This window comes from Mercenaria mercenaria, chromosome 1 (assembly GCF_021730395.1).
Source record: "Mercenaria mercenaria strain notata chromosome 1, MADL_Memer_1, whole genome shotgun sequence".
NCBI classification, from domain to species: domain Eukaryota; kingdom Metazoa; phylum Mollusca; class Bivalvia; order Venerida; family Veneridae; genus Mercenaria; species Mercenaria mercenaria.
The window spans coordinates 36876074-36900163 of record NC_069361.1 but is presented as its reverse complement, the minus strand read 5'-3'; the positions used below and the strand labels follow the sequence as shown (position 1 = coordinate 36900163).

Genomic DNA, 24090 nt, shown 5'->3' with positions numbered 1-24090 from the left:
ATGAAGAATGACGCATATAAGTTTTTGTAAGCACATCGGGCCTAAAACCGCAATTACTTTTACTATATGTTCTGTTGCTGTTGCCTGCAGTCCAAACAAAAAAACTGCCTGCACTAAGCAGAGCTATCCAAGCAGCCACAATAAACATGGGGTTGACCGGCTTTGTTTTCCAACATCTTAATTAAACCTAATCACAGGCGTATGAAGAATAGCCTGTAAATGGCCGCAGTCAAGCAAAAATGACCCTATCAAAAGTCATGTAATGCATATTCTGAATTCTCATTCTATCAAATTGTACATGTATCTACTACATTTTGTATTTCATATCCCCTCAAGTATGCCATTTATTATAGGTCTTTCAATCTAAACTTCTTCAATATTCACCATCAAACAGAGGAACTATTTTCCGCGTAACCACTTAGTTATTATAGTCAAATGAGGGAAACTACCTATTTACCCCTACTTTCGATTTTGATCTGCAAATCTTGCCATTTTTTGGATATGGCACGAAAACTGTCTCGTTTCATTCAGAATTCATTCAAAGCACCTGTTCTACAAGAAAATGCTTTGAAAACTTATGTTCTGTTTACTTTGCACTTCTTTCGTCTGCACCATGGAACTTTTTTGGCCGACTTTAAATACACTTGATTTATTGATAACCTTATCGATATTTATTTACATAAATGAAACATGGTTCAAAGACAACATTGAACGTTTGTTTACCATATTATTGTAAAGTCGAATGTACATTTCAACATTAAATAAAAGGAATTATTATCACACGACAGAAAGTTGGAGACTAGGAATGGAAATATATAGAACAAGCTATGGCGTCTAAATATGCAGATGATTCAGATACGAATGGAGTACGCACAACGGATATTGAAAATTTCTTAAGAGTTATTGAGGGGAATGATCAGGAGGTAATTTCTTGATAATCTTTCAATCTAACTTGTTCTTACTACGTTGATACAAATGCAATGTACATTAAGATTTAAGGACTCGCTACATTTGGAATGTTCAATGACTGAAAAAAGAACTAAAACAGCTTCGGTTTTTAGCTCAAAGCACAAAGTGATCAGGGTGACGAGCTATTGTGATCATTTACCGTGCGTCGTCCGTCCATCCACACTTTTCTTCAAACGACATCTTTGAAACCGGGTGTGCCTAGGGTGGCCTTCTTCTAAAACTCTTCAAACGTTATAGCTCTCCATGCTGGATGTTATAATTTATTTATCCGCTTGTTTGCACATTGTGGCCGCCAGAGCTAATAAATATAGAAAAATCTTCAAACAACATTTCCTTATAAACCGATTTTGAAACTGTCCTTGTGTGACCTTCTACCAAAATTATTCAAATCATTTTGATTCATCTAAATACATGACCGCGATGGGGGCGTAGTCACTTTTCCTTTCATGTATAAAGTGGAATCTTTAAAAATCTTCTTGTAAGAATCAGCAGGCCCAAATTTAACATTATTTTACTCAAATGTTCCTTTGGTGACATTCTATGAAGAATGTGCAACTTATTCTGATTCGTCAAAAACGTAGCCAGCAGGGGACGTCGTCTCTTTTCCCTATATGTATTTAGTGGAAACTTATAAAACTTCACTGTCAGAAACTGCTGGTCCGATATTGAAATAATTTTACATAAATGTGTCTTCGGTGACCCTTTACAAAGATTGTGCAAAGTATTCCTTTTCGTAAAAAAAAAAAAAAACATGACTCCAAGGAGTGTGATCACTTTATCACTTTCCCCTATATGTATCTTTTGGAGAAACTGTAAACATCTTGTTTGATAAAAATCTTATATATCAATATTCTCACCACCCCGCCCTCCCCACTCTTTCCCCGCCAACCCCACCCCACTCCCTCTTCCCCCGCCATCCCCCAACACAAAATATTCTTGTCAGAAAATACTGGCACTATTTGAAAGTGAATTTACAGACATTTTCTTTGCCTAACCATCTCCTAAAACTGTTCATGCAAGCAGTGTGAGCAGTCTATAGCCATACTGGCCCTTTTGTTCTTTAACAAATTGTGTAATGATACGACTTACGAAAAGCAATGTTTGTAAATCCTGATAAGCCAACAGTAAACAAAACTAACAGAAAGATTAGAATACATTTGCAACAGGACATTCATCATAATGTTATGCCTATGGTGAAATCTATTGAAAAGAATACTTTAAATTCCATTTTGTATGGTACAAATCAGGGATGGTAAACGCGCAGGGAATACGTTTAAAATGGGTTGCGCGACGTCCTGGTGTTGCGCGTAAAGAAGACACCTTAGTATGTCACAATTATAAATGATCTTAAAAATAGCAAAATGCCATTCGCCACAAATATGATAAAACATCATACGTGTGAATATATCTGGAGTTTAAATTGTGATGTGGCCCTATTATCACAAAAGCTCTGGCGACATAAAGCGTGAAAGAAGTATTAAATGTACAAAAATGCCAGTTTCTGACCTTGTGTGCCTTATTTTAGGACATCTGACGCTGCTAAAGATAAACCAACTATAAAACATAAGAGAATGTCATATTTATTTGCTTTGTATCATGCTTATGTAACTGACAAAAAGTCATCGGGAATGGGATTGCGCCTCGATAATGAAGTTTTTATAGTATACATTATAACGTCAAACTTTCCTGTCACGTATGTGACTGCAAAACCAGTTTGCGCCTACATGGGTACTTATACTGTATCATTTAAATGGATATAATTGCCTAAATTGTTTCGAAAAGAATTGGACCATGATTTGTATATCATTTGCGTAATAATAGGACAATTAGCAGACAAACAAAGAAGCAACGTTTGCACTTCTGGACTAACATTGACCAAAATGCCGATGGCTGCATTTACATAAATCTATATCACATGGTTACGGAGTGCTGCTAGTGAAGTTTCTCTATATTTCTGGACGCTTTTCTGATGCATGAGTTAAGATGTATTTCTACTGAACTGTTTCTACACAGGTCGCGCGTATATGTAACATCAATAGTAGGGAGGGCGCAGAGTTACGTATCGCAGGGTCGTGAGTCCGATACCCAGGCGAGGCGTATCGGCTCCGTTGTGATAAAAGACATAGAGTCTGAAATCATTTGTCCTCCTCCTCTGATTCATGCGTAGAAGTTGACATTTGCTGAAAAGAAATTACGACGGGTACCCAATCTCTGGAAAGGTAAATGGCTCGCCCAAACATAACTGATATAACGCAAAATAATTATTCTTATGGTAACATTACATAAAATATATATGTGTCAGGACATGAGATTTGGGGTCCGAATGCGATTTTGGTCGAAAATGGGTTTTACGGCTAATCTGACAGATTGTCATGTTCCAAGTAAAAATTTGCTGTTTGACAACAGAAATCAGCCATTGTTATGGAGAAATCACCGCTTTTCGGACACCATGTTTTCGTCTAACTGTATCAAAGAGAGGCAGAATATCTTAATGCACACGCCTTGTTAAAATAATATGAAGACAAAATACCTAGTCAAATAACAAACACAACATGCAGTTAATGAAATTTATTTCTTTCTGTCTCTTTCTTTCATTTTAGCACAAATTAGTTTTCCCTAAAAACCGTTTCCATAGCAACACAGTTGTTAAACCCAGTTTTAATAGTTCCTTGATAAATCCAGCCAAAACTCACATCTAGAATGTAAAGTTAATATTCAGTCAACATTTTCTAGTGGTCAGACCGACTTCACAGACAGTTGTTTTGTGCACAAAGTCTTATGACTTTCTTTTGTACAAAAATAAAGACTTACTAGATATCGAGTGAGATAACATGACAAAAGTAGGACATTAACCTTGTTAGAACACTTTAATTCATCGGCACATTTCTTTGTAACTGTTAGACAGACAATTAGGCAAAAAGATATAATTATTAGAAATATAATAAACTGTGATTTTGCTCGAAGTAGTAGTACAGATGTTATACTGATCAGTGACTCGTTACCATGGCAACAATGCTGTGTTTTCTTATCAAAAGTACCATTTATATCAAGTCCTTGAAATAATTTGAACATTTAAAGTGTTTTTCTACATACGTATTTACATCAAAAGCTGTCAACTTTCATATTTAAACGCAAAAAGTCTCATTTCATGTAAACTGATGTGACATTGTTTGAGAAATACAAAATTTTCTGATACACATGACACAGTTATAACTGTTACTCTTGCCAGTTTTAGGTAGATTCATATGGTAATATAATGTTTCGTTGATGCAGTTATTACATATAAAACGATATATATACGGATACATTTCTTTCGGTTCATTCACTAAAACGACGCTTATTTCAGACGGCCTTGCAATTACTATATGAGAGTTGTGGGTGGTCGCCGGCATCTCATTGGCAGAAGCCCATCACTGAATATGGTGACAGTCATCCAGTATGGAAGGATTTTGTCGCTCTGTCAATGAAAAACATTGGTAAGCTTTTATATATATTTACATTTCAATAAATTCTCAGTTCAATACATATTTTTGTGAATTTTGGTAAAACATAATAAATATAATTATTAGGACCAAAAAGAGCCACTGAGCCAAAGTGTCGACTCTCAGAATTGGTTATAAATGTGCATGTGTGAGTGACCGTAATACTTTCCTTCTTCAAAGAAGTCATCATTTGTGATGACGTGTAAGCCATTTTGGCATAGACGAGATAAAGACCGTATTGCGGACGAGCCCCCATCTAACAAATCAGACAGCAAAGCATTTTATGACGAAATATCCCCAACTGCCTATGGCCGATCGCTCGGATGCTAGTCCGATGCTCTAACTACTAATTAGCCAAAGAGTTGACTCCTTGACGCAATTGTCAAAGATTGGCTTTTAAGTACAGGCTATGAGTAAGCGACCATAGCAACGGAGACGCATGAGAATTAATTAATAACGCTTAACTCGGGTAAACTGTCTTAATACTTATATTTAATATATAAAATACGCAAGCAGATTCTTGGTAGACAGAGGGAACGTTTTTATTGCCACGGCGGCCCGGATTCGATTACTGAGGCGGGCATCATTTTTTTCTTGATCTGGCATTTTTAAGATAGTTTTGTTTAGCTTATTTCAAGTTAACAATGTTTAAGTTTGACAATGTTAAAGTTATTCATAACTTTGTAAATGATTGTAATGGTCCGTTTAATATTGTACTCATCTGTGATATCCCGCTACCGTTTTGTTTTTGTTTCTTTCTTTTTTTCACTTTCTTTCAGGACAATTCGAGATAGATGATGAATCATTTGAACGTGCAGGACGCTACACAAACGCTGTTCTAGCATTAATGTTCAAAGCAATGACAGAAAATGCATCAAGATATACAGGTCTCGTCCTTGAAGGTTATAGTTACCAGGGCAGCTCAAGAGATGGTCTGAAAGTCATTTCACCTAATGAATTCGATACAATGCTGACATTTCATATTGAAAGTTTGGGCTGTGTGGAAAATAAGATAGAAAAAGATGGAAAAGAGGTTGCAGGATTTTGTTATATTAGAGCTGCTGAAGCGTTTACTATGGAGCAACTAGAAGAGAAATATCCGGAATTATACAGATGTGGAATCTTTGAGATGAAAGCAGGCAGCGTGTTTATATCTTCTCGTAAACTTCATCAATGCATTTTTGAATCAATTGTTGACAAGTCCATCGAAGACATTGTGAATATTGCAAAAGCTCCACATCTGCATGGAAATAATTTGCCAACAATCAAGTGCAAAATGAACCCACCATCTATCAATATTGTTGTAGAAATATCAGACAGAGATGATGATTTGTATCCAAATAAAATATAGACATAGTCGCTGCCTTATTGCTTCACAAAGAATATGAAAGAAGTAATGAAGATCAGTCAATACCATTTCCAGTATATGCCCTGTGTAAATGGAGCGAAAGCGAAAGCAGCAAAGCATTTGATTTCGCGGATTCGGAAAGTATTTGGCATATTTCAAGAGTATCGTATCAGAACTACATCTTTGATGTCGCACGTCAGGACCAAAGACAACGCTGTGTAATGATGGCCATTCGACTTCTAAAAACCTACTTCATAAAATCAAAAGGAAACAATGAAGACACACCGCAAGTTGTATCGCTCCTGAAGTCCTACCACATCAAACAAATTGGTTTATACGTACTGCTTTACTTGTGTTACAAAAAACCGGACATTGTTCTGCATGGCACAGAAGACACCGTTCGATATATATTCATGTTCATGGGCACAGCACTGACAGAGAAACAACTGCCTCATTTCTTCCATTCGCACTCAGAGATAAAGTTCATCTTTCCAAATTACCCTAAAAATCCTTCGGCCCTGAGCTACGATTTGTTTCATGACATTGATGCTGATGCCTTCCGCCAAGCACATACATCCTGGATTTTTAAGGTAGCAGCTGACTTTCTTTTCGAGCCTGGCATAACTGATCGGGACTCTTTGATCCAGACAAAGTCTTTTGAAGCGAGTCTGTCAGCAGATAAATGTTTTTAAATGATAAACACCAGTGATAATAGGACCATAGCAGTATTCGTATACATGTGTACATGATTACCATATGCACAAAATACATGGACAAAGTACTACATTTAAAAAAGATTAGAGTGGAATTAGAATAGAATGGAAAAGAATAGAATAATGTTTCTTTCCAATAAAGGGACCTTTAAAATAATAAAATACATGCGTTATCATAAAAATAAAAAACATATCACCAATCAACAGTTAATTAATATAGTAAAATAATGTATTAAAACAACAATCAGTTGATTTGATATGTGTCTATGTCATCCTTAGCCGTGTTTATCTTCTTCGTCTTCTTTTAAATCATTGATTAATGACGAATAAAACTTTAGATTGTTTCATTCTATACCTTATAATTGGTTGAATATTAAATTTCACAATATCCTCTTCTATGTTTAAGGTAAGTGTCTCTGGTAGATGTTTGGAAATAATATTGATACAGTTACGCTCTATTCTTTTAAGTAACGATCTTGATCTTTTTATTGTTAAATTTGGAGCTTTTATGGTAGTTCCAACGTTTTGATGAAACCTCGTTTTTAACTTATTACATGTATAATGTTTTGACTTTAGACCCCAAAACGCAAACTGATAAATTGTTTTCATAATGCGTTTTTTAAAGTTTTAAATATATCCGCAGATGGCTTTATACTTTACAAGTGTCACCAGTAATTTCTACCTGGTCTATGATAGTTACTTTCTCGACGACCACTCCGCTAACTTTTTGAAGCTGATCTATTTCATCGATAACATCTACTGCTTGCCTTACTGACATCTTAATGTTCTTGCTCAAAAGCAATATGCCAAGTCTTGACAGATACAGTGCGTCTGTTTTTAAAATGCCTCCTAATGTGTTACCTTTCTGAACTAAATTGGAATTACCACCCATTTGTAAATTCTTATAATTATCATTTGCAATATACTTCTTTAAGCTCTTATTTGTTAGTTAATTCGTAGTTGATCCTTGGCAATCCTAGTGAAAATAACAACTTTCGTACCATCTGTGTGCGATATTGCAATATTTGATAGTTTTATAATTTTATCAACACATTCCATCTCATTTTTTTGGTCAGTTTTGATACATATGACATGAAATATGTAAGCATTTCTATTTGCTGGTGATATAGACAGGCGTTTCTTTGCATCTACTCTATTTTTGATGAAACTTTTACTTATATATACTTTATATACTTTAACTTTGATGTACCTATAGTTTCCACTTCCTGTTCTTTATTCTTAAGTTGTTAACATTACTAGTCTTTTTCGTGTCACGAGTTTCAATATTTCTTGTGTTATGTGTTATTGTTTCTTCCTGCCTGTGCTTTTACTTTCACGTCTGTATTTGATTTAATGTTGTCTCTGTCGTCTCATCATTTACTCTTAGTAAATGAAACGCGTGACCCTTAATGTGTTCTCAAACTCTGAAATAGTCTCATTCTTGTTTTTTTCTCGTTCATCTTTGAATTTTATTTCTTCTTCTAAAAGGTCTGTAAAACTCTAACTGTATTTGTAAAGTCTTAACATCGTTACGAAGTTAAGACATCGGAAGTTCTTTTTCTAAATATGTAACATGATTTGCCTGTTTCAGGTTGTTCTTTTTTTCTTAACTTGCAGTACTTTGTTGGTTTGCTTTTACAGACTTTGCATTCTTGCTCTTTAAGTTAATTCTGATTCTGTTATAGCCTATTGATTATTTCATCTTTATTCTCAATTTGTTTCATAAGTTTTATGTTCAATTCCTTTATTTCTTTTAGTTATGATTAAATCATTATGACTTAACACCGCAAATCCGACTGTTCATTATTTCATATAAAATCTAATTCCTTTATAACATTATTTCGAAATTGGTTACAATATCAGATTTTCAAAGACTTATATTCCCATAAAGAACTATATCGCTACAGTAGAAAAGAAAAATGGTTGTTAACTTTTATTCATGAAACTTACTCTTTACTAAATACAATCCTCTAAATTTACTCCTTTTCCATCTTTCAGTGTCTGTTTTCGATACTCTATCAACTGGCATAACTCTTATTACAGCACTTCTAAAGAGAGGTTAACTAACCTAAAATGATGTAATCTCTATACAACTGTGAATGAAAAGTGTGTGTTTTAAGAAGGCATTCTAGATAAATCAGAATCGTACTGATGCATTCTGCTAGGTAGTAACTGCTTAATTTATATGAAATAACCTCCGCGTGATTTGTTTATTAATCAATTTGTATCATCGGGCATCCATATTTTCTTAATGTATAGAACTTCTTTCAACGCGAATGCAAACAGAATAAAAGGAGTCCTCTATAAAGACCTCAATCAAAATGATACTATGAACCAGTCAATCCGCTATCATTAAACTTTCATTCAATACAGGACCCAGTCAATGTGAATTGAGGTCCCAGCATATCCTAACTGTTTTCTCCTCTAAGGTTAAACGGAGTCACACGGAAAACATGTACAACATGAAGTAAATGCAAAAAGGACTGTGTATTAGGAACTAGTACTTTCATTAAAGTAAAATAGAAGTGACTGCGATAAAGTGATGAATCCCCACCAGTCTATATACCACCCAGTCATCAGATGAATACATTAATAACAAGAACGATGTCGTCCATTTATCGCATGTTAGAAACATACAGAATGATATAGCTTCAGAATTGCAGAGGCTTAGCACCGGGTTAAAAGTACATATATTAAAACAACAATGAGTACAGGTACGGTGAGACGGTGTACGGCCGCCACATGACACTCCATGCCCATCAAAGTAAAGAAAAGAATGCTAAAACTAGATATAAAAAATCCTGTGTTCTCTTCTTGCCATTCAAAATGTAGACTATCCATCCGTGATTCGAATCAAACTTTAAAGAGGAAAAGCGTTCTCAAAGCAGGAGAATTCTATAAGACTGTCTTCCATTCTTATCTTTTACTGTGTTGCTTTGATCAAAGTATGAAATATGTGTTAATGTATGTTCTTTATTTTGGGGATAAATATGTTGAAATTTTTAAGTTCTGAAATATTAATCAAGCTATCTTTGTAAACTAAACTCGTGCATTCGGATTCGCCAGATACGGGTAACAAATTTCCGATGTATTTCCATTGACGGAAAACAATCTAAATCTGAGGTAACATATTTTATTTTTCAAAAGAAAATTCTATAGAAGATTCTTTGGAAAAGCAAGGGATGCTAACTTAATTAATATGTATAGATCTAGGTACTGCAAGTTGGACTGTTGGACTAACGATATCTCAGCAATGACTCAAAACAACGTAAACAAAATAGAAATGAACTGAAACAAAACCCATCTGGATCAATTTTCTGAGTTTATGCATATTCATTAAGCTTTAAAGGACCCGTAACATGAGCGACAAAAACTATCATACATTCAGTTGTTTCTTACAAGAGGACAGATGGCACATAGAATAAATGATGTGAAAGACACTTGACTGTTGCAGAGATATCAATGGACTCGGGGTGGTTTATACATCTTAAAATGAAATAATCAAAATTACGACGTTCTTAACTCTGTTATTCCCTCTACACGTGCGTAAAGGTTCTAAAAATGTTTCGTTCAAAAAAATATTTTTGTGGTAATTTGTGAAAATATAATCAAGCATAATAAACGGCATAGTGACGTTACATCACTTTGATAGTTCGATCATTTCTTGTCAAAATAATGAGAAAAACGAGACTTCCATGACTTCAGATTAGGTTTTCATAACTGAAGTACTTTGTAGTTGTCAGTCCCGAAATTGAATAAACGTGAGACAGCAGTTCACAATTTACACGGATGGATATGAACAATGTCCCATAAGTTTTAAGCTGGTATTATTTAAGCACAAACTTCCATTAAAATGCCAATGAAAGAAAAACTAACTTGTCCATATTCTATATTTAGTCCTATGAAAAGGGATACTTCCTGAAAATTTTGAGAATTTTGAGAATAGTTATTATCTTTCTCTCTAATAACTGAATTTATTTATTTCGAAGCAATTATGTAAGTGCAATACAATACCAAATGACCAATATATAATGCATAGATGATCCTGTTGCCCTTGTTATGGATATATATAAATGCGTGATGACGGGTAAGCGATATTTTGTTTACAAAAACGGACGTCCTTGAATTTGTTTACAATAGTATTAGTCAATATGCACTAATCTGATATCGTGATACGACAATCTCTTATATACATCAAACAAAGGCAAATATCACACGGTAAATAAAAATGGTAGCAACATATGGCTACAACGTAGGGAAATATATTTAAGCTATGGCGTCAAAGAATAAGAATAGTTTATATATGGATGAACTACGGACAGAGGACGTTATATATTTATCAAGAATTGTAAACGGAAATGATCCAGAGGTAAACTTTACTTTTATACATGTACATAAAGCTTTACGTGTGCGAAAACAAGTACTGCGACTTTAAAACGCAAAATCATACCCCAGGTGTATGACCAAAGGTTTTAAATTTAAGGAGAAGGTCAAGATTATCTCTGTATACGTCAGTTTGTAGGTCTTGCCATGAGGTTTGTTGAGTGTGAGAATCATCTATGTGGGCTGTAGGACCAAAAATGCTGTTTATTAAGGTTTTAAGTTTGAAGGTGAAGGTCATTTGAGGGTCAGGGTCATCTATAAATAGGTCAGTTTGTAGGTTTTGCCACACGGATTGTTGAGTGTGAGTATGAACTAAATCAGGTTATTACTGTGGGTGTAGGCAGTCTGGTTCTTACAGACGGATGAAGGTCAAGGTCATCTTGGTATTAATTTCACTCTTGACTAGCAGCCAGTTATGATCATTGTGCCATTTAGATATAGGTCAGTTTGTAGGTCTTGTCACAAGGATGTTTGAGTGTGCGTTTGAACTAAATCGCTTCATTAATGTCGACTGTAGGCAATCTGGTTTGTACAGAGGGATTCAGGTCCATGTCATCTATATGTGTGAGTATGAACGAAATTGGGTCATTCACGAGGGTTATAGGACCAACAATGTTGGTTATTAAGATTTTACGTCTGAAGGTTAAAGTCATATGAGGGTCAATGTCATCTATAAATAGATCATTTTGAAGCACTTGCCACTAGGTTTGTTTGAGTGTGAGTATGAACTAAATTGGGTCATTTATGAGGGCTGTAGGACCAAAAGCATTGTCATCTATATATATAGGTCAGTTTGTAGGTCTTGCCACGAGAATTGTTGAGTGTGCGTATGAACTAAATCGGGCCATTAATGTGGGCTATAGGTAATCTGGTACGTGCCTGGGGGTATAAAAAGTTGATTTTCTAAATCTGTTAACAAAACGGAACTATTGTGGATCTAATAAAAGATATGAATACTGAACATGCACGTCGTTAATTAATGTAAGAAATTATTTATCTTTGTCAGTAAAATGTGAAAGAATTCAAAAGGTTTTCCTTAAATTATTTTCTCTATTGTTTTTATTCTTAAAATTTATTTATATATAATATACCCCTTATATATAACTATACCTTATCTCTATAAATTAGTTGTATCCTTTTGGCCCATTTACGAGGTCTGTAAACATTGGCCCCCTCTCTTTTGTGAAAGTGAGTTGAAAAAGGAGCCACTGATACTTCCGAGGTGGCGCAAATGACCGGAAGTTAAAGGAAAATGTAAGCAAAGAAAAAGGGTGAGTTACTTTCTGTAACAAATTTAAGACCGGACAATTTAGTTCATGTTAGAAATAGTTATACTTTTTTATGTATGCTGTTGATTTGCGATACATGATAACAGGGATTTGAGTATATATGCAAATGTTGATCCAGTACCAGTGTGTAGTACAATTCATGCGTGTATATAAATTGGGGTAAGTGGTAGTCTGTGTTCAGACCCTGTGTTTTGTTCACATGAGATAACTCCTGAGGCTATTCAAATTTTGTATAACTATGTCACTTGTCTTCTAAAAACACAGGTAGATAATCAGAGCCAAGACTGATGAAGTCAGAATATATAACAGAATTATTTTTTGTAGAAAAAAAGATTATCTAGTTGGTAGCCAGACTAGGTAAGTGGGTTTGTTGCGATGTATACATGCCCGTTTGTACTGCTAGGCGATGCAGGTGATTGATTCGTATAAGTTCTCTCTACCTAATAGTACCTATATAATATTTGCGGATACGATTTACAATTTATTCACTAAAACGATGCTTATTTCAGTCGGCCTTGCAATTACTATATGAGAGTTGTGGATGGACACCAGCATCTCAGTGGCAGAAGCCCGTCACTGAATATGGTGACAGTCTCCCAGAATGGAAGAGCCATGTCGTCCGGTCCATGACAAACATTGGTAGGCTTTTATATCATTTTTACATTTGAATTATTTTTTGTAACTTTGAGTAAAATATTATCAATGAATTTTGTTGTAAAGATAGAAGAAATAATTGTAAAGACCTTTAAATGTTCATTCAACAGCATATAGGCGAATACCCCTCTGACAGAAATTATTCAATTGAACGATTCCATACGATATATTTTATTGAAAAATTCCCTCCTCTTTCGAAATTATCTAATAGTCGTGACCGTAATCCTTTTTACAAAATACCATATGAGTAATGGCATTGTTTGGCTTCGAAATTGTTCGTGTTTCCACTTTCTTCAACGATTGGAATTATTAATTTCATGTTGTACTTATCTGTGATATCCTCACAGCCTTTTTCTGCTTTCTTTCTATCAGGACAATTCGAGATAGATGATGAATCCTTTGAACGTGCAGGACGCTACACAAACGCCGTTCTAGCATTGATGTTCAAAGCCATGACAGTTAATGCCTCAAGATATACAGGTCTCGTCCTTGAAGGTTATAGTTACCAGGGCAGTTCTAGAGATGGTCTGAAAGTCATTTCACCTGATGAATTCGATGCAATGCTGACTTTTCATATCAAAGGTTTAAGATACATGGACAAAAAGATAGAAAAGAATGGACAAGAGGTTGCAGGATTTTGTTATATAAGAGTTGCAGAAACGATTACTGCGGAGCAACTAGAAGAGAGATATCCGGAATTATACAGATGTGGAATTTTTTAGATGAAAGCTGACAGCGTGTTTATATCTTCTCGAAAACTTCATCAATGCATTTTTGAATCAATTGTTGACAAGTCCATCCAAGACATTGAGAATATTTCAAAAGCTTCACATCTGCATGGAAGGAATTTGCCGACAATCAAGCGCAAAATGAATCCACCATCTATCAATATTGTCTTACAAGTGTCAAACAGAGGTGGTGCCATTCATCCAGAAAAAATAGATATAGACATAGTCCCTGCCTTATTGCTTTACACAGAATATGAAAGGAGTGATGAAGGCCAGTCAGTACCATTTCCAGTCTATGCTATATGCAAATGGACTGAAAGCGAAAGCAGCAAAGCATTTGATTTCGCGGATTCGGAAAGTATTTGGCATATTTCAAGAGTATCGTATGAGAACTACATCTTTGATGTCGCACGTCAGGACCACAGACAACGCTGTGTAATGATGGCAATTCGACTTCTGAAAACCTACTTCACAAAAGCAAGAGCCGGAAAAGAAGAACACACGCCGCAAGTTGTGTCGCTCCTGAAGTCCTACCACATTAAACAAATTGGACTATACACGCTGCTTCACCTGTGCTACAAAAAACCGGACATTGTTCTACATGGCACAGAGGACAGTGTTCGATATATATTTACGTTCATGGATAATGCACTGAAAGTGCAGCATCTGGCAGATTTCTTCCATTCGCACTCAGAGATAAAGCTCATCTTTCCAAATTACCCAACAAATCCTGAGGCTCTAAGCTACGACTTGTTTCATGATATTGATGCTGATGCTCTCCATCAAGCGCAAATATCATGGAATGATAGGGTAGCAACTGACTTCTTATTCCAGTCTGGCCTCAGTCCAGACTTGGACACTTTAATCAAATCATGTTCTTTCAGAGCGAGTCTCTTAGCAGATAAATGCTTCTAATCGATCAAAATCGAATAGGAAAACCATGTTCCAAGAACGCAGCCTAACCCCGCACCCCCCCCCCCCCCCCCCCCCCCCCCACCCCAAAAAAAACTGTATTTGATGTACGTAGATGTACAAATGTGTATATGATTAACATTTACATGTACAGAAAGCAACATATATAATATAGACAACGAGAACGAAACGAACAAATAAAAGACAACAGTTGATGAAAATGTCATTTTTTTATTCGTGTTGCTTCAGTAATTTCATTTAAAACGTTTCATATTTACAGAAAGGTTTCTTATTTTCTTATTATTGGCATTTTTTAATTATTATATACTATGTTAAAACTACTCGCCCATAGTTCGGGTGAAATTTTTCAACGTGTCGACCCATTTCAACCAAGTTTGGCATAGAATGTATATATGACACTAAAAAGTTATAAAGTGGGTGAAGATAAAATTTAGATATTGGTAAAAATGCAAGAAGAATGTAAATTTTCTGCATTATTTCAAAAGCGTTGCAACGGTTTACTATCTTCTGCACAATGTTTTTATTTATTTATAAAAAAATATCTTGCAAAAATCTTATGTCAGTAAGTTTGTACCACTAGTCACTTTCAGAGTAGATCTACTCACTTGGATTTTAAGAAAAAAAATTTTCGCCAAAAATGTGTTGGTTAGTCTATCTAAAAGGCTTTAAATCCGTAAAGCATTTACCGTTATGTTTAAAACAGAAGAAGGTTTATGTGTTTAAAATATTTGCAAAATCACGTGCAAATAGAATAAAATACGAAGCAGTTTTCACGTTAAATTAACACTTTATATGATGCATAACAAGAGCTGTCGGAGGACAGCAACGCTCGACTATTCAACAGCCTTGTCAATTGAATGAATACAGAAGTCGAAAAGGGGGCATAATTTTATAAAAATGCAAAACAGGGTTATGGGACCTGCGCAGTGCTTATCAGCTCATGACAGTGGACAGGTGTGGGAAGTTTCAATCCATTCCCATTAGTGGAAACTGAGATACCAGCTTACATACAAAAACTTAACCAAAAACTGCTTAGTTGAAAAAGGGGCATAATTTTGTAAAAATGCAAAATAGAGTTATGGAACATGTGCAGTGTAAGTCAGTTTATCACAGTAAATAAGTGTGTGAAGTTGCAGTCCATTCCCACAAGAGGTTACTGAGATACCAGCTTACATACAAAAACTTAACCAAATCGGGACGCCGCGACGCCGACGCACGGGCGAGTCCAATAGCTCTACCTATTCTTTGAATAGTCGAGCTAAAAATAGGAAATGCAAGTTTTCAAGTCAAAGTTCACAATTTTAAGTTTGATTGTCGGCACGAATATGAATACATGTAGTCGCACGAATGCTTTTGTTCAGAAGCAAGGAAATATTTCTGTTTTTTTTTCTTTCTTTCTTTCTTTCTTTTTCAATGATGTCACAAAATCATGACTCTAGAGTTTGTTATACTGTAATTCTGACTATGTGATTTGTCTGTTGCCAGTACGAGAAATCACAGTAAAATTTATATGTGACATTCAGGCTGTAGAATGAGGATGAAATATCTAATTTAAAAGTTTATACTTATATATCTTCTGTTTAATCCACCTAATTCTTAAGACGGTTTTCCGTGAATTGTTGCCTTAGATAAAGTATATTCATTCTAAAGGTCTCCCAGAGTGGTGGTAGGATCTGTTTAAATTTTTTTAAGATATCTTTCAAAATGTAATTTTATGGCAAAAATGTATTTTTCACTGTGTAAAAATCGAACAAAATCAGTTTCGAAAAAAAATGTTTAAAGTTTTAGTATGGAGCGACCATTTGAATAAATTTTGAAAGGACCTTATGATGATGCTATAGAGTAAGTTTGAAGAAGATCCATTACGCGGTTCGTGAGAAGAAATCGTTTAGATTATTTATATTTTAGCCTAGCTGGTTCTGAAAGAGACCAAGCGCCCCATTTAAATCAAATTGTTTCCATCAAGCAGTTCATGAAAAGAAGTCGTTTCAAGCTTTTATATTATTTTAAGGTCTAGCGGCCCCTATACGGAGCCAAATATCTCCATTCGAACAAATTTGAGAGAAGTTTGTGTAATTCTGACATGTAGTTCAGAGAAAATGTTTATGTAAATTGTGGATGTTAGACACCTGTAAAAAGCTCATCCTAAACCTTCAGGTTCAGGCAAGATAGTATTGATGGCCAAAAACGCTCTACTGATCTTGACCTAAACAGTTATTGTATGATGACGAGATAATTATCCAAGTTTTTGGACCTAACAAAATTGATATTCAACGAGGCTGATAGACCGAGGAGAATATCACCTTAATCAGCCCCATAGCCATGGAAATACACCGATATTATCATACAGTAAGTATTTTATATTATGACAAACTCTAAAACACAGAAGAATGGTTAGTATATAACAGTAAAATTAATGCTATAATGTCATAAGAATATATTTACTCTACCAAGTTCTGCTAAAACGCCTGCAGTATACTAGAAATGGAAAACAAATTATTGTCAAAAATTAGATCAGCCTGCTCAGAGATGTCTTTACCAGAAGCATCAAGTTAGTTACTTATTCCGTATCCCCGAAGCGTAAAATATTTTAGCGGACTGTTCGTCTTCATAACTTACTTGTAACCTATTCAAACGTAAAGGAATGAACTTTTGTATAGAAGTTATCACCAATTGTATATTAAGTGTACAATGAGGTTTCTCTGATATCTGGAAAAATAATCTGATAAGATATGAGTAGACTATTTAGACATTTTGCTTACGTGTAGATTGTGTCCATATCAAAATTCTTTAACTTTTTAGTACGTGTGAACATCGTTCAATGATTAATGCAGGGAAAAACGGTCGGACGGAAAGGCTGATAGACGGAAGAGCGAAATAAAACATGTCAATGCACGGTAAAGTGCACGAATCAAGATCTCCTCACCGATTGCACTGACATTGGACTCAACTTACTTTGCTTTATTCAATCCATTAACTAGAAAGAGGTCCCGATGATATGCACAAGTACTTTCATATGTGCAGTACAGTAGCAGAAGGGCGTCTGGCCCCTACCCGGAAGAAGAGGGTTCGAATCATGGTGGGAGTGGAATTTGACCGAGATATCCACAATCCAGTCTACTTAGGCAAGAGAACAGTAAGCAAAAATTGAGACTTTTCTCTACAATCCATGAAAATTCAGTAAGGTAAAGACTTTCAATATAAAAACTGTTATACCCATCCATTTAAAACTGAATGCAGTGGATGCACAAGCATGAAATAAACACAATTTTCTGAGTTATACTGAGAGTCATTATAACTGTGTACATAGCAAAGAAAATATTTTTTTTGTTTTGTTGGGTTTAACGTCGCACCGACCGACACAATTATAGGTCATATGGCAACTTCCCAGCTTTGATGGTAGAGGTGGACTCCAGATGCCCCTTCGTGCATTATTTCATCACGAGCGGGCACACGAGTAGAACCACCGACCTTCCGTAAACCAGCTGGATAGCTTCCTCACATGAAGAATTCAACATCCCGAATGGGACTTGAACACACATCGGTGAGAGTAAAAATGATTTGAAATCAGCAAACTTAAACCACTCGGCCACGGAGGTCCCTTCAGTGTGAATGTGCATACAATTAGTGATACAATAATGCATGTTTAACTACTTTTAAATGGTGCTGAAACAGAAAGTGAAACAGACTGGTGCATAAAGGAGGCGTACAACGTTCTTTGCGTTCTATCAATAAACGCAATGATCGGGTTTTGAAAATAACGTTGATGCTATTGTGATAACCTCAAACATTATAGTGGTGGAATGCGCCTAATTTGAAGTTCTTGGTTTCCGTTTCGAAATTTTGTTTAATCTAAAATTCAGCATATTCCTCATATAATGCGTATTTTACTTTTTTGATATTTCTGTAATTTTTTTCTCTACAAACCTTCAAACACGACCATTGACGTCCATTTTTGATGAACCATGATTTCACGTCCGTCAGACTGTTTTCTTAAATCGTTCTGTTCAGTCAACAAGTATTGATTTGCTTGTTTCTCATCATAATTTCATTTAAAAATGTCTTTGAAATGGTGTAAAATTTGTGGAGATCAATTTAACGTTGAAGTCGATATTTACGTTAAAGTGACGTCAGAACGACAAATATGACGTTTAGTTTTGAATAAAAAGTTTGCGTTAATCTTGTCTTATGTAAAACACAAACGATAGAATTTGACAAAAAACTAACATGATCATGAAAACTTTATTTTCTGTCGATTGAAGGAATAAAATTATGGGGTCACCGAATTCGTTTTCGCGTAAAATTACGTTACGCTACCCCTACCTACCCCCCCCCCCCACCACCACCCACGCCCAAATCACAAGATAGCGCAATTGAGTATTTTTTCATGTATCTCCTCCTTTTAGGATAAACTCTACTATTTTATTTTTCCTAGTAAAATTAAATCAAAATAGTCTTTAAAACATTAGCGAAATAATTTCTGTGTAGAACTCAGATTTTAATGTTTAGATTATATTTGATATATGAGAATGCGACAAAATCAACACCCCGTTATCCTTTGCGCTGAATTACATTACTCTACTCCTACCCCAGATAAAAGAAAATGCGTAATTCAATGGATTTTCTGATTTTCGTGATCAAGACAAACTCATCTTTAACCTATTTCAGTAGAATTTAATCAAAAGAGGCCTTTACAACTATTAATGATTTCATTCAACGTTACAAGTGAAATTATTTATCTCGCAACTTAATAATAATACATGAAAACTGGTGTATCGATGCATATTACATTGTTAACATTTACAAAAAATAAATTAAAAAAAAAACGACAGAATATAGTGAAAAAAAAACCTTTATTTGAATTATCTCAGCCTTTTAATTTTAACAAGTACCAGTATATAATTCCATCACATGCCGCTAATAGAACTGAGGCAAACAAATATAGGCCTACATTATAAATATATGCCATAAATATCTTATTAGTTAATATAGGTGCATTCTTAATGAAGCAGATTCGAACAACAACCAGTCTTCAGAAAATTATACTGGGCTAAACAGAACCTGGCCGTCCTCGGCACAGTATGAAAAAAGTAAAACGTAGGTGAAAATGAGAAATATTCATTTTAACATAACTCGGAAAAAAGTGCTAATACAACTTTTTTAAAATTTAGAAAGCCTTTATGTAATTATAACATCATGTTCGAGTAAACATTATTTTATCTAACTTTATTACAAATTTTACGTTTTGGAAATATTTCGATTGTTTGGAGAGTAGTCGGACACCCCGATTTCGAATAAAGTGAATCCTCCTGAATAACCGCGGGAAAACAGCTACGGAGGCTGTTGCTCTGAAAAGGTTAATTTATTTAGCAACTTGGCTAGACAGAAACACCATCCTTTGCAAAGAGGTTTCAGCTCTCCGGAGATGTGTGTACAAATGTTATCCTTGTATTCATAGACACATAATAGAAACATATCCCATACATAATACTGTTTCTTAATATTAGAAACATAAGAAATACGAGTAAAGAAAACATTCCATGACATAAAAAAAGAAAGATTTTTTTTTTTTTGGTTTAGCTCTGTTTTTCTACGTTACTGCGGGCAGTTAACCTAACCAGTGTTCCTGGATTCTGTATTCTCAACAAATAACTTCTATCTTCACCACATAAATCAGAGGTGGAGGACGAATGATTTCGGACACGTGCCTTCTATCAAATCGGCATGCCCTACTCGGGGATCGAACTCGCGATCCATAGATCTGCGCTCCTACTGAGCTAAGTGGATGGGGTAAAAGAAAGAAAGAAAGAAAGAAAGAAAGCAGCGGTTGTGACTGACACTCGCTGTAACTCAACGAAACCTCTCTTATATCATGAATACTGAAGTTGTAGAAGTTATAATTTATTCCAAATAGCGCCTGTGGTATAAAATTTCAAAATAATGAAAAATTAACTCTGACCCGTAAAACCAAATTCCTCATCAAAGAACGTATGCGTGGAGCGGGTAATTAACCGGGCAAGCCCATGGAAACTTATCTTATGGTCAGATGTTACTAGGGTGGTGAAGTAAGAAACGAAATAGTAAAAATGTAAGACCTTGGGATGTGCGTGCGTGCGTGTGTGCGTACTTAGGGAGGGTTAGGGATAATATTAGGAAAAACAAGATACAAACAACTTTTACTCCCTTGGAGGGGCGGTTGAGTCAAGGGTCATACAGTCCGTGTCTGATAACTTCGGAGTGACTATTAGGACGAGTCCAAGTCAGGAGGGTTATCGATAATTATCATTATCTAACCACACACTTCTATATTTTTCTACTAACTGGAACGCTTACTTTGAAGTAGATTAGTACCGGCCGTAGAGCTTTAGCCTTGCATGTGCGATTCTTTTTATTTCCATTGTTGGTTCGAATCCCACTGTAATTTATACTTTTTTTAAATCTTTGTTTTTTATTTATGTTTTAATTACTTTTTTTTTCAAAGACAACTGAAAATATTCAAAATGCAGTAATACAGCACTACGGTATACAATAACGAACTGAAATATGGAAAAATGATGATGCTTGAAATAACCATCAGAACATTTTGTAGTATGCATTTAGCATCATTCTTATACTGAACAATGTTTCTCTTTGCAACAACAGACGTGGACGCCTCTGACATGTTGACTTCACTAATACTGGCACTATATACCAGAGAGGAACTTAACCTGCACGAAATTCCCGAGTGTTTTCGTGACTATGCATTCATAATACGATGTGTTTACATACAGCTGATGACTGGTCAGCTTTAAACAGAAATTAATTTAATAATATTTTTGTCTAAATAAAATAATATATTCCATGAAAAATGAATGATTATGGTGGTTACCCTGAAAGAGAAAAAAAAAACAAAAAAAACAGTTACCTCGATTCGAACCTACAGCCCGCAAAATTCTACATTTCAACTACTGAGCTACCGGGACTGACAGACGTGTTGCAATAAAATATACTCAATATTATTGTTTATGTAAGCTGCTTTACCTATTTTGTTAGCAGTGTTTTACAACGGAAAACGTGTTTATTGGTACTTTGAATAAGAAAAATTGGAAAAAATAAGCTTTATCATATAGAAAGTATATTTAAAGCGACTTTCAAAAATAACATTATCCGTATTTTAAGCAAAGTTGTCGTATTGGCGTATATTATACATTTTGCATTCAAACCATTTCTCAATGAAGTCGCCAATTTTACAGTTATAAGGACCTCTTTTGAAAGGAAAGCTCTCTTTCTCACGTTCCATGATTCGTTTCACGCCTGTAGTGAACAACTGATGAATGAGAATGTAAAATACTAAGATTTGAAAAGAGATATATCAGAAAAACAGCCAAACTAAGCTACGTTGTTATTTGGGGGTAGGGGTAGCGTAACGTAATTTTACGCGAAAATGAATTCGGTGACCCCATTTTTTTTCCTTCAATCGACAGAAAATAAAGTTTTCATGATCATGTTAGTTTTTTGTCAAATTCTATCGTTTGGGTTTTACATGAGACAAGATTAACGCAAACTTTTTATTCAAAACTAAACGTCATATTTGTCGCTCTGACGTCACTTTAATGTAAATATCGGCTTCAACGTTAAAATGATCTCCACAAATTTTACACCATTTCAAAGACATTTTTAAATGAAAATATGATGAGAAACAATCAAATCGATACTTGTTGACTGAACAGAACGATTTAAGAAAACAGTCTGACGCACGTGAAATTATGGTTCATCAAAAATGGACGTCAACGGTCGTGTTTGAAGGTTTGTAGAGAAAAAACTTACTGAAATATCAAAAAAGTAAAATACGCATTCTACGAGGAATATGCTGAATTTTATATTAAACAAAATGTCGAAACGGAACCCACTGTGACAACTTCAAATTAGGCGCACTCCACCTTAAGCTGCGCATCACAACGGCACCAAGATACAGACGGACAGATGTTGCGCCGCGACGTAGTTCGTCGTATTTTTGTTTGAATATACAGAAGTGAATATGTCATTATCCGTCCATGCTCTTACCTGGACATTGACTCGGATGCTCAGTTGGAGCTGCTCTGAGTATATAAGCCTGTGTTACAGTATTTTACTAGTCAGAATGTTATGGTATGTAGTAAGGTTGTAAGCGAGATAAATTACTGAAACATAAATGGCTGGCGTCTTGTTACTTTATTCGAAGAGAACTCGCTACATATAATTATTATCTGCCTGATCTTTATGGACATTCAATCAGAAGAAAAGATTGGTTTTATATCTATCAAAAATAAAATAATTTTGTCAAATAATGTCTCTTAACACTTTATTAAATGTAAAAACGCTACTGTGTTGTAAAATATGCAGAATGGATATTTCTTATCTACAATAAATAAATGCTCGTATTCCAAAATGCTATCAATCATGATGAATATCACAAATCAATTATTTTGGGTTCATGCCCGGATTTCTGAATGAATAAATTTAGTCCCTCTGAAGTAATACCAGTAGAGGCACTGTTAACCATTGGATGAAAATACAGCTTTGGATATGTTCCATCGCATAGTCGTTTGTCTAAAACAAGTTGCACATCTTTATTTTTGTCATTAATAATTCCGAATACTGTCACAGCACCCTGTGTTAAGCCAAGCTTCTCTTGGAGAACGCTCTCGTCTGCAAATCTGAGTCCTCCAGACGCTCCAACAAGTTTTGAAAGTTCGTTTAGTTTTATGTCAGCATCATGGGGTGCGCAAAACAGGTAGAGCCGTTTCTTTTTGTCTCGAAGGAATAGATTCTTCGCAAACATTCCGTTCAGATGTTCGATGTGTGGTAGCGCTTGTTCAACAGTGAAAACCTGCAACAGATACCATGACCTCTTTTTTACAGTTATACGATACTTACTCGGAAATAGTACATGTAGCTCTAATTAGATTCGGTTCTGGTAAAGCTGTAAAGAAATGATGTTCAGTCATTTAAGTGATGCTGTAATAAGACGCCTGATTATGAATCCAGGCATCCAGTAGAGCTACTAAGCTTGAGAATAAAAAAAATAATGACATTCAAATACTAACTAATGGGGCATTTTACATCGGGAACGCTTAGAAACTGGACCGCTTCTAGCTAAAACTATTATGCTCGGATACTTATACATCTATTGGTGACAGTAGAAATAATTCTTAACCGACTGTTAAACGTGTCTGCCTGTAGTTGTCGTTACTGTAAATACTACAATGACATATCACACAAAGCTATGTTAACATCTAGCTTACCTCAGGATGTTCCGCAACGTCGAATTCTATACCCCATTCTCTCAGCCGTGTCTCTAGTCCTATCCTACCGATCATCCCCTCTCCCTCTGCCATGGCCACACGTTGGTAATGGGACCTTGTGAATAGCGGCAATAGCAGAAGTCCGGTGTTAACGTGTAAATAATTCCTTGTGAAATATAAAAGTCAAAGAAGAATATTTTGTAATGTATTTCAAAAACAGCAATAAACACACCCCTGTGATTATCGTCATTAAAAAATATATATATATATATTGCAAAATTTTACCTAGTTCAGCGTTATTACCTGTGAAATTACTAGTTAGGGGAAT

The 24090-nt window shown here is 35.2% G+C and overlaps 2 protein-coding genes and 1 pseudogene across 2 annotated transcripts; 2 read left to right on the top strand and 1 right to left on the bottom strand.

Annotated features, from left to right (window-relative positions):
- The first annotated feature begins 708 nt into the window (after positions 1-708).
- Positions 709-7830, top strand: LOC123541548 (uncharacterized). Its single transcript, XM_045327117.2, has 3 exons — positions 709-923; positions 4316-4445; positions 5231-7830. The coding sequence occupies exons 1-3, from the start codon at positions 828-830 to the stop codon at positions 5800-5802; spliced, it is 798 nt and encodes a 265-aa protein (XP_045183052.2). The 5' UTR covers positions 709-827; the 3' UTR covers positions 5803-7830.
- A 2854-nt stretch (positions 7831-10684) lies between these two features.
- LOC128546049 (uncharacterized) lies at positions 10685-15267 on the top strand (annotated as a pseudogene).
- Positions 15268-22802: 7535 nt separating this feature from the next.
- Positions 22803-24057, bottom strand: LOC123541585 (prolyl-tRNA synthetase associated domain-containing protein 1-like). Its single transcript, XM_045327159.2, has 2 exons — positions 23763-24057; positions 22803-23347 (listed from the first exon to the last, which is right to left on the bottom strand). The coding sequence occupies exons 1-2, from the start codon at positions 23853-23855 to the stop codon at positions 22928-22930; spliced, it is 513 nt and encodes a 170-aa protein (XP_045183094.2). The 5' UTR covers positions 23856-24057; the 3' UTR covers positions 22803-22927.
- Positions 24058-24090: the final 33 nt, after the last annotated feature.